Here is an 11366-nt window from a genome sequence, read left to right on the forward strand (position 1 = left end):
GAAATGAGAAAAATACTGCAGAATAGAAAACAACAAAACAAAGGGTTAGGAAGAGCTATGCAGATGGTACTCTGTTGTGGTGTTCTGAAAGAGGAATGTTTCCTGGGAAATAGTAGAAATTTCAGAGAATTTCACCGCTTACACAAAACCTGCTCTGCTCACATATTTCTAAATGAGGATTCATGTGATGGGGAGGGGGAATGAAGTGAAAAAGGATTAAGAGAAATTTTTACAGCTGCACAAGTCACTTTCTGGGTAAGTCTGTCCTCTTATCCAAACTCCTTTTCTCTTCTCTTTTTCTGAGTGCTAAAAAGGGCCCCCTCCTGTCATCCATTGTCTGCACTTTCAATCCCCTTCCTGTGGTTCCTGAGGGTTCGTCTGGGCCCTTTTTTGTCTCTCCTGAGCGTCATTTCCTGCTGCTTGAGCCATCGGGACCACCCGAAGCAATAAGATAAAAGGAGAGGATGAGCAAACAATAGGGCAACCAGATCTGGGTGTAAGAATCCAGGGAGCCACTAGATGGCAACAAAGGGTCCACAGGAGGTTCTAATGCTTTGCACCCAGATCTGACAACCTTATTGTGATGCAAAAAGGTGGCAGCTGCAAAGGCCAATGAAGGTCACTACATCACAGAGTGAACTGCTGACAGATTGGCTTTGCAGCAATAAATTTCAGCCTTTACAATGATGATCAAGTGTATTTAGGACAACCTGAAAAATATTTGAGGCATAACAGTTCTTCTGTTTTGGTCTGGAAGCTTTAGTGTTTTTTTTCCAAGGAGATGACAATGTAGGGGAAATTCAGCAGAGGTGGACTTTCTCAAGCACCCCCTGTATTTCCAGGAAGTGTCCTTACCATTTTTTGATTCTGACCTTGGAGCACCTACACTAGCCAGCTGCCATGTCCTCATTTCAATTTTGCCTTCTTGACTGAAACCCAGAATCCCCTACCTGCATAGGCTGATGGGGAGTTGGTGTTTCAGCGTTATGTTGGGATGTGACTAACCTCTAGATAATGAAGCACTCCATTCCCCATCTGGTATTAATCTGGCCCTAGTTCCAGGTAGCACACACAGGGTGAGATGATCTCCAAAGTCACCATATCACCACCAGCATCAAAGATCTGGCAGCTGATGTCTCCCACCACTTCCATTCATTAGAGCAGGAATCCAATCAAAGCATCCCAGGTAGATGGCTGGCTACCTTTGCTTGAACTCGCCCACCGAGGGGAATCCAAAATGTCTGTCAATCCTTGGCTGCTGTGTCAAACTGTTCGTGCTGGACTTACTGAAAATTTGGATTTTTTCACCCTAAACACTGTGATGGAACCAGCTTTCTTGTGATTTAAATCATTATTCTCGGATTATAGAAGAGCGGTCTTATTCTTTTTCTGTGTGACAGTCTTTCAGGGACTTGAAAAGGTGGCATCAGATGACCCTTGGGCCTTCAAAACATGCCCAGTTCCTTCAACTGTTTTTCAAGGACTGAGTTTCTGATCTCCTGAACCTGTATTACCACCTGTGGACTCATATTCAGTCTGCAGTTAGCTACACTGGCAAGATCCTTTCCACAATCACTATTGCCCATCCTGTATGTTGTGGGAGGAGGCCATGTCGGTCTACAGTAGCCAAAAATCAGAAGGAGACCAGCAGCATCTTTTCTGACTAATACATTTTATTAAAAGGCATAGGCTTTCCTAAAACGCTTAGTCTTTTAATAAAACTGGTTAATCTGAACAGGTGCTTTCAGATGCCTTTTCACAAAAGCTTATGCTTTTAATGAAATTCATTAGTCTGAAAAGGTGCTACCAAGTCTTGGGCTATTCTATATCTGTGCATTTGATTTCTGTTTCCTGAATGAAGATCTTTGTATTTGTCTCTGTCAAATTTCACTCTCTTACTTTCAGTCCATTTCTCCAGTCGTTAAAGATTGTTTTGAGCATTATTTCTGCATTCTAGGGTTTTATTTACCTCATTCAATGTATTGTCATCTGCAGATCTTATAAACAACCCCTCCAAGTCATTAGTAACAATACTGATGCATGGAGTAAGTGGGGCTGATCTTTATGGCACCCCTCGATACCGCTCTTCCCGTTTGCTGAAGAGCCATTAATCAGCACTTTGGGAGCACATACTATGAGCCTGCTGTGTGTCTACTTAACTGTCATGCCATCCAACATATACTAAGCTAGCACGCCAATCAGCATGCCACGGGGTAATTTAATCAGATGTTTTGCTGAAGTCCAAATAGACTATACAGGAAGTCCTCGGCTTACAATGGTAATTGGGACCAGAATTTCTGTCACTAAGCAATGCGGCCATAAAGTGCGACATCACGTGACCTCATCACGTAGCGACAGCAATCCCGGAAGTCCCCATTGCCATCATAGCCCCAGAACTGTGTGGGTCATTAAGAAGGAAGAGGTGGGGGTCCCAGGCAAGCAGGCCAGTGGGCGAGAACTGTAGGTGAGTGGGTAGCGCAGGCAGGTGATATGGAGCATGGGCAGGTGTTACGAGTGGGTGTCACAGGTGGGTGGGTGAAAAAGCAGGAGTGGGAGCAACTTGCAACCTCCTGCTAGCTTCCCCGTTGACTTTGCTTGTGGGAAGCCAGTAGGGAAGCTTGCAAATGACGATCATGTGACCATGGGACATCGCAACCGTCGTAAGTGTGAGCTGGTTGCCAAATGCCCAAATGGTGATCACATGACCACGGGGGATGTTGGGATGGCTGCAGCCACAAGGACCCATCCTAAGTCCCACTCATTCAGCACCGTTGTAACTCAATGGTCACTGAATGAGTGGTTGTAACCCAAGGACTCCCTGTATCTACAGATTATCCCCAATCTATTAATGGAGTTGTTGTTGTTTATTCGTTTAGTCGCTTCCGACTCTTCGTGACTTCATGGACCAGCCCACACCAGAGCTTCCTGTCGGTCATCAACACCCCCAGCTCCCCGTCACCTTTAGAATGTCATCCATCCACCTTGCCCTTGGTTGGCCCCTCTTCCTTTTGCCTTCCACTCTCCCCAGCATCAGCATCTTCTCCAGGGTGTCCTGTCTTCTCTTTATGTGGCCAAAGTATTTCGGTTTTGCCTTTAATATCATTCCCTCAAGTGAGCAGTCTGGCTTTATTTCTTGGAGGATGGACTGGTTTGATCTTCTTGCAGTCCAAGGCACTCTCAGAATTTTCCTCCAACACCACAGTTCAAAAGCATCTACCTTCCTTCTCTCAGGCTTCCTTATGATCCAGCTCTCGCAGCCATATGTTACTACAGGGAACACCATTGCTTTAACTATGCGGACCTTTGTTGTCAGTGTGATGTCTCTGCTCTTAACTATTTTATTGAGATTTGTCATTGCTCTTCTCCCAAGGATTAAGCGTCTTCTGATTTCCTGACTGCAGTCAGCATCTGCAGTAATCTTCGCACCTAGAAATACAAAGTCTTTCACTGCTTCTACCTTTTCTCCCTCTATTTGCCAGTTATCAATCAAGCTGGTTGCCATAATCTTGGTTTTTTTTGAGGTTTAGCTGCAAGCCAGCTTTTGCACTTTCTTCTTTCACCTTCATCATAAGGCTCCTCAGTTCCTCTTCGCTTTCAGCCATCAAAGTGGTATCATCTGCATATCTGAGATTGTTAATGTTTCTTCCAGCGATTTTAACTCCAGCCTTGGATTCCTCAAGCCCAGCATGTCGCATGATGTGTTCTGCATACAAGTTGAATAGATAGGGTGAGAGTATACAGCCCTGCTTTCCCAATCTGAAACCAGTCCGTTGTTCCGTGGTCTGTTCTTACTGTTGCTACTTGGTCGTTATACAGATTCTTCAGGAGGCAGACAAGATGACTTGGTATCCCCATACCGATAAGAACTTGCCACAATTTGTTATGGTCCACATAGTCAAAGGCTTTAGAATAGTCAATAAAACAGAAATAGATGCTTTTCTGAAACTCCCTGGCTTTTTCCATTATCCAGCGGATATTGGCAATTTGGTCCCTAGTTCCTCTGCCTTTTCTAAATCCAGCTTGTGCATCTGGCAATTCTCGCTCCATGAATTGCTGAAGTCTACCTTGCAGGATCTTGAGCATTACCTTACTGGCATGTGAAATGAGTGCCACTGTTCGATAGTTTGAACATTCTTTAGTGTTTCCCTTTTTTGGTATGGGGATATAAGTTGATTTTTTCCAATCTGATGGCCATTCTTGTGTTTTCCAAATTTGCTGGCATATAGCATGCATTACCTTGACAGCATCATCTCGCAAGATTTTGAACAGTTCAGCTGGGATGCCGTCGTCTCCTGCTGCCTTGTTATTAGCAATGCTTCTTAAGGCCCATTCAACCTCACTCTTCAGGATGTCTGGCTCTAGCTCACTGACCACACGGTCAAAGCTATCCCCGATATTGTTATCCTTCCTATACAGGTCTTCCATATATTCTTGCCACCTTTTCTTGATCTCTTCTTCTTCTGTTAGGTCCTTGCCATCTTTGTTTTTGATCATACACATTTTGGCTTGGAATTTACCTCCAATCTTTCTAATTTTCTGGAAGAGGTCTCTTGTCCTTCCTATTCTATTGTCTTCTTCCACTTCCGTGCATTGCTTGTTCAAAAATAATTCCTTGTCTCTTCTGGCTAACCTCTGGAATTTTTCATTTAATTGGGCATATCTCCCCCTATTGCTGTTGCCTTTTGCTTTCCTTCTTTCTTGGGCTACTTCTAGTGTCTCGGCAGACAGCCATTTTGCCTTCTTGGTTTTCTCTTTCTTTGGGATGTATTTTGTTGCCGCCTCCTGGACAATGTTGTGAACTTCTGTCCATAGTTCTTCCGGGACCCTATCTACTAAGTCCAGTCCCTTAAATCTATTCTTCACCTCCACTGCATATTCCTTAGGGATATTAGTGAGCTCATATCTATCTGATCTGTGGGTCTTCCCTAATCTCTTTAGTCTGATCCTAAATTGTGCAATAAGAAGTTCATGATCTGAACTACAGTCAGCTCCAGGTCTTGTTTTTACCGACTGTATAGATGTCTGCCACCTTTGGCTGCAAAGGATGTAGTTAATCTGATTTCGGTGTTGTCCATCTGGTGAAGTCCATGTATAAAGCCGTCTCTTAGGTTGTTGGAAGAGAGTGTTTGTTATGCAGAGTGAGTTGTCTTGGCAAAATTCTATCAGCCTATGTCCTGCTTCGTTTTGTTCTCCCAGGCCATGCTTACCTGTAATTCCAGGTGTCATTTGACTGCCCACCTTAGCATTCCAGTCTCCTGTGATGAAAATAACATCTCTTTTAGGCGTGTTGTCCAGTAGGTGCTGCAGATCCTCATAGAACTGCTCTACTTCAGCTTCTTCAGCATCTGTCGTTGGGGCGTATATTTGGATCACTGTGATGTTAGATGGCTTGCCCTGAATTCAAATTGAGATCATTCTATTGTTTTTTGGATTGTATCCAAGCACTGCTTTAGCCACTTTACTATTAATTATGAAGGCTACTCCATTTCTTCTGTGGTCCTCTTGTCCACAGTAGTAGATCTGGTGGTCATTTGATGTGAAGTGGCCCATTCCAGTCCATTTCAGTTCACTGACGCCCAGAATGTCTATCTTTAATCTTGACATCTCACCAATAACCACATCCAATTTGCCCTGGCTCATAGATCTTACATTCCAGGTTCCAATGGTGTGTTGATCCTTAGAACATTGGATTCACTGTTCACCGCCAGCACCGTCGGCCGCTAGCCATCCTTTCGGCTTTGAGCTAGCTGCGTCATCACGTCTGGGGCTAGTTGAACTCATCCTCTGTTCCTCCCCAGTAGTATTTGGACCATTTGCCGACATATCTCTGGTTGTACTGATCCATTTCGTTTTCACGGCAAGAATACTGGGGTGGGTTGCCATTACCTTCCCCAGGGATCGCATTTAGTCTGACCTCTCTGTCACGACCTTCCCATCTTGGGTGGCCCTTCACGGTTTAGCTCATGGCATCATTGAGGTGCTCAAGCTCCAGCACCACGACAAGGTAGTGATCCTTTGCTGAAGCAGAATTATATTTGCCTTTGAAAAGTCCATATGCACTGTTTCCAAGGTGCTTATAGGCCGATCTCTTTAGGGTCAGTTCCAGAAATCCTCCCAGATACCACTGTCAGCAGGAATGGCCTGTAGTTTGCCTGAAGTGTTCTTCTTTTTTTTCTTCTTCCTTTTTTGAAAACTGGAATAACGTTTGCTCCCCTCCACTCACCTGGTACTTCACAGGTTTTCTCAAAGATAATACAAGAGGATTCTGCCATATCTTTACTCAGTTCTGCTCATATCCTAGAAGGCTTATCTCCTTGCACTTTCCTTCACCCTCTGAAGGAGAAAGTTGTGAACAGAACAAGTCAGGAATTTTTTGGAGCATTTTCTTCACGGAATTTGTCTCCCCAAAATTGTTGGAATAAACTGTCACCAATCACCATTCTTTTCTGAATTTGCGTTTAGAGGGCATCATTCACAATGTCTCTTTAGTCAGGGCAGATACGATCAACAGTATTGTTTTTATTTGTTCCACTTGGTTTCTTTTATGACCTTGTTAAGTGCATTCAGTATATTCGGATTTCCGAGCAGGAATGGGCATTTTTAACACAGAGTGCAACTTCTCACCTTCGCTTGTTTCTGTTCTCACTGGACAAATTGTATCATTTAATTCATGTGTTGCAGGCTGATCTCCATGATGATCTCTATTGTGTCTTTACCTATCAGTAGTTCGATAGTCCAGTGGTTATTTCCTATACTCTGAGCTTCAGTGTATCTGGAAGGGCCATGAACTTTATGGGCCAGTATTTGACTCTAATTTTTCATTGGGAAGCCCAATTTCAACAACACTCCCACTCCCTGCAGTTCAGCATGTGAGTTTTTATCTGGGGTCCTTCTGGTCTTGCACAAGATTTGGTTTAAAGCTCTCCTAATCAAGCTTGCCATGCTGTGGCCAAAGACATTTTTACCGGTCTTTGTTAGATGCAACCCACCTTACGCCAGCAGGCCATCACCCAGCTACCTCAGACCATGGTCCAGAAAGCAAGTTATCTCCCAGTTTAGCCTCATACTTGCTGATCTCTCCCTTGAAGTGACCATTTAACAGCAGTTGTGAACACACAGGCTGGGGGGGCGGGGGGGGGGGAGGAAACAGCCAGCCAGACCAAGCAACGCATATGCAAAATCAGTTGCTTTAAGAGGCTTGTTCCTAAAAAGGTGGGGTGGCCTGTTCTGATTGCCACCTACAAAACCCCATATTAAAAAAGAGGGAAAGAGGTGGTTTTGAAAAATGGAAAGAAAACTCAGAGCATTTGCATGGAGGTAAGATTTTGTATCCCGATGACCTTCAAGCAGTTGCTCTGATGACAGCTGAAAGGAATATGGAGATTGGGGTGTCCATGTTCTGTAAAAAATAACGTAATCTCACGTTCCTTTCAGTCAGCTTTCAATCACATTCCCTTCAGTTAGCACGTCTGTGGGGAGCCTTGGCCTGGTTGCTGATATAGGAACAGAACGCTGCTTCCATCACTTCTATAGGAGTTTTTCAATTTACATTGAGAAAATTAAATTCACCCCCTAGTACCCAGGACAGATTGTCCACCTATCTACATTTGTGGCATGGGCTGTAAAACGAGGCAGCAGCGACCCACGCTGAATTCTCACGACTTCCTGTGGCCGGTACTCTTGAAACAGGCTGAGTTTTGTTCCAACAAAATGGTTGGAGTTTGTTCATTTGGAATACAGCTGTTCCTAGTACAGTCAGTCAGCCATACCTTGAGCCCAGTTTCTCTGAAATGATCACTAGGCCCATGATTTGGGAGAAAGCAAGAATGGGGTTGAAATACTTTTATGCTGCATCCGATGCAGCATAAAAGCACCGTAGTGTTTCCTATAGATCAATTGGTTTTGGGTTTGGTGAATTTTGCATGGCACAACTCCTCCTCATTGCAACTTTCCCACTCGGTTTTGAAACCAGGCACTTTTTTTTTTTTTAATAGTATAGCATAGCAGTTCGGTGCTCATGCTGCTTTTTCTTGCTGGGCAATCCTTGTGAGGTCCAGCAGCCAGATGTGCAGACTATTGAGCTGTGACAAGTCATGTTGCCTGGGGTGCACCATGAGGAGGCTGGTCTACGTTGCACCGAGCTGGGCTGAGAGAGGAAGACTGGCCCAAGGGCACCCAGCCGGCTTTCAGGCCTAAGGCGGGACTAGAACTCACAGACTCCTGGTTTCTAGCCCAGAACCTCAGCCCCTAGACCAAACTGGTACCTGAAGGAAAAGGAATACCACACTGAACAAGGATCATGCTCCTGGGATGCTGATCAAGCTCTCTTCAGACTTGCAGAAAGCAGTCCTGGGTACTTGTTGTTGGAGAGGCTACTTCTTGACTGAGGCTCACAAAGAAACACTGGATTTGCAGGTGAAAGTTTTAGCATCCCAGGCACTGAGCCAGCCAGTTCACAACAACCTTAACATCCCCTGCCATCATTTGACACCATTGTCTCCTGGATTCATGACAAGAGGCACGAACTTATTGGCTAATCTGGCCTTTGAACAAGAGACTTTTCAACAGATTCAGCTCCGTCTGATCTTTTTGCACAGATGCTTTTTAGAGGTGCCTTTTCATGACTCTGTAGCTGTTTGCACTTCTACTTTTATCCTGATTCAGTCCCATTTCATTTCACTGTGTGTGTGTGTGTGTGTGTGTGTCTATTAGCTCCAAACTTGCATGAACATGGGGACAAGTGGCGTACTGTGTCATGGGAAGATTATTATGCTTTGACACCATCACAGCTTGTTCCTGGACACTTACAGGTACAACAAGATGCTGCCTTAAATCCAAAAAATGAACGTATTCAGAATAAATCTAACGTTGATGGTGTTCATGTTGCTACCTACATATTGATAGCACCAATAAAAATACCCAGTGCTGCAATATTAAGTAGGCAGTCCATATGGACTAGTACAGAAAAAGTCACTCTCCCTATTGAAAGGAATATTGGATACCTCTAGGACGGGAAAAGGCAAATTCACAAGGAAGTATGGTCAGAGATCAGCTCTGAATACTTGTAATGCCCTTTTTTTCACCATTTTAAAGAAGCTTGCGAGCAGAGTCTACCTGTTTTTAATATACGTCTCTATCTGGTGATAGCAGCTTTTTATCAGCTCTCAATTGCCCCAAAGGCAGACTAATGTCAGGTACCAGGGCCAAGGGAAGAAGAACGTAACATAGTCACCTGGGTGTCTAAGCAATTTTTAAAAGTTCAGAGGTAGTTGCATGTGATGTATTAGTAGAAGCAATAGCTAGGGCTAACTTTGCCATCATCATAATGGCAAAGTTAGCCCTTAAAGAGATGATGATGATGATGATGATGATGATATAATTAAAATAATATAAGCTAACTACTGTCAACTGATCATTGGTGCACTGTTAATTTTGCAGGGAGTAGCTTATTGCCAGCCAGAAGTGCAATTCTCTGCTTCCTCTGTGTAAGTAAGAGAAGCCCTCACTTAACACAAGTCTCCTTCTTGCACCTTAGGTATCGAGCCAGAATGCAAGCAAATCACAGGCAGGCTGGAATTTGTGAAAGTAGATGACTGTGTGAATGAAAACCAGCTGAATATCCACTACTGTGAGGTAACGTCTGCTGATCTGGAGTCTATGAAAGCAACGGAGCTTTTTTTAAAAAAAGAGCTTATGTCTGATTGTACGGAGCAGTAAATCCATGTTAATATTAAAATTACATACGGTACTGCATTAATATGTTTAAGATTGTAATTATATGCTACCTTCAAAGTAATAAAATATAAAATGTTATTGCGTGCTAATAGAACAGGACAGTAAGACTGTTAAGCATGGTGACTGCAAGGCTGGACATAACAGACAGAAATACAACAGGGCAGTTTTGTGCAGGTGAGTTTTTTGCTGGACTGTTTAACCCTTACTAGCAGCAAAACCTCAATGGATCTTATAAGCTGCTGTGCCAATCTTAGCAACGCCGTTTCCTGGTCTAGGATTACAATCAGAAAGGAAGTATGAAGTCCTAACATTGGTCAGCCCAACCAGTCAGTTCTTTGTAGCAGGTTAATAATTTAAGTCCTGAATGGTTACGGATGTCTGGAAGGAGAGGAGGGAATGCATTTAGACAATGATCGTTAATAGGTTGTTTAATCACCAGCGGCTTCTGTGTCAGCCGCTAGGACATTATTAACCATCTGCCCTGAAGTCTGAAGCTTGATAAATTGCTGCTTTTCCTGTTTTCACCTTCCTTCTCTGTTCTTCATGTGCTTTATAACGATGTGCCAGTTGACTGAGGCTGTGTGCATTTGTTTAGAAACACTCTCCCAGAACAGCAAAATCAGGGGCAAAATCAGGCTTTCTGGTACCAACCGTTTGGCCTTTCTTTCTCTTCCAGGGCAAGTGTACAAGCAAAGCCATCTATAACATTACCCTGGACCGTGTCGAAGACATGTGTGCCTGCTGCTCAGCCACAGCAACCGAACCCCTGGGTGTCCCCTTGCGCTGTGCCAATGGCTCCATCGTTCATCACCAAGTGTTCAGTGCCAGAGAGTGTGAATGTCTCTCTCGGAAATGCCAGCCGTAATCACCTAACGGGGAGCTCATGTGCGTCAGTCTTTTTATCCAGATGCCAGCAAATGTACAATCTGATTGTAATTTTCTTTGGGTATTGGGAGGATTTTGATATTGATCTAATCAAAGGGATGTAGCCAGCCAAGCAATAAACTGCATAGTTTGGATGTTTTACTTTTGACTGTTTCAGGGTTGCTGTTTTTTGAAAAAGCCTGAAGAATTCAGGTCATTTGGAGCGCTGTTCTGGGTGGGTATTCCATCAAAGGACTTGTAGCCATGTGATGACCTGATACAGTGGTTTCAGCATATAGTTATTCTCATTTCAGTTACTTTTCTGATGAATGACTGACTCTGACTCACATTTCAGATCAGAGTTATTTGGCTTCTGTTACAAGCTTGAATAAAACATTTGACTAAAACATAATTTTTTCAAAAGCTCGTTTTTTCAAAAGGCTTATAATATAAGCCCAGTGAATTTTCCCATCGGAACTCTTCGTATGGATCTGGGAGACAGGGATGAAAAACGGGGTGGTCTTTCAGCAGGAGCCGAGGCAAATGTCTGATTTATTCACCAAACACAAATTTCAGGGCCATCACAAGTGAAACTTCGTTTTTCAAATTTCTTTCATGACTCCCCTGATATGGGGAGCTCAGATCCTGATAGGTTCACAGTATGAGGCCTCTGAAGCCTTTCTGGAGTGGGGAAGAGAGGCTGAACCTTTAATATGCTGCTGGACGCAGCTTCTGTTAGCTGAACTCAGCCTGGCCGATGATCAGAA

At 43.8% G+C, this 11366-nt stretch overlaps 1 protein-coding gene across 1 annotated transcript in view; it reads left to right on the forward strand.

The window, feature by feature from the left end:
* Positions 1-10761, forward strand: part of VWF (von Willebrand factor) — a 158972-nt gene extending 148211 nt beyond the window's left edge. The window contains exons 50-51 of the mRNA XM_063308370.1: positions 9536-9633; positions 10412-10761. Of these exons, the coding sequence (XP_063164440.1) occupies positions 9536-9633; positions 10412-10600 (287 nt within the window). The 3' untranslated portion in view covers positions 10601-10761. The remainder of the gene's footprint in view (positions 1-9535; positions 9634-10411) is intronic.
* The last annotated feature ends 605 nt before the right edge of the window (positions 10762-11366 follow it).

This window comes from Candoia aspera, chromosome 7 (genome assembly GCF_035149785.1).
Source record: "Candoia aspera isolate rCanAsp1 chromosome 7, rCanAsp1.hap2, whole genome shotgun sequence".
NCBI classification, from domain to species: Eukaryota; Metazoa; Chordata; class Lepidosauria; order Squamata; family Boidae; genus Candoia; species Candoia aspera.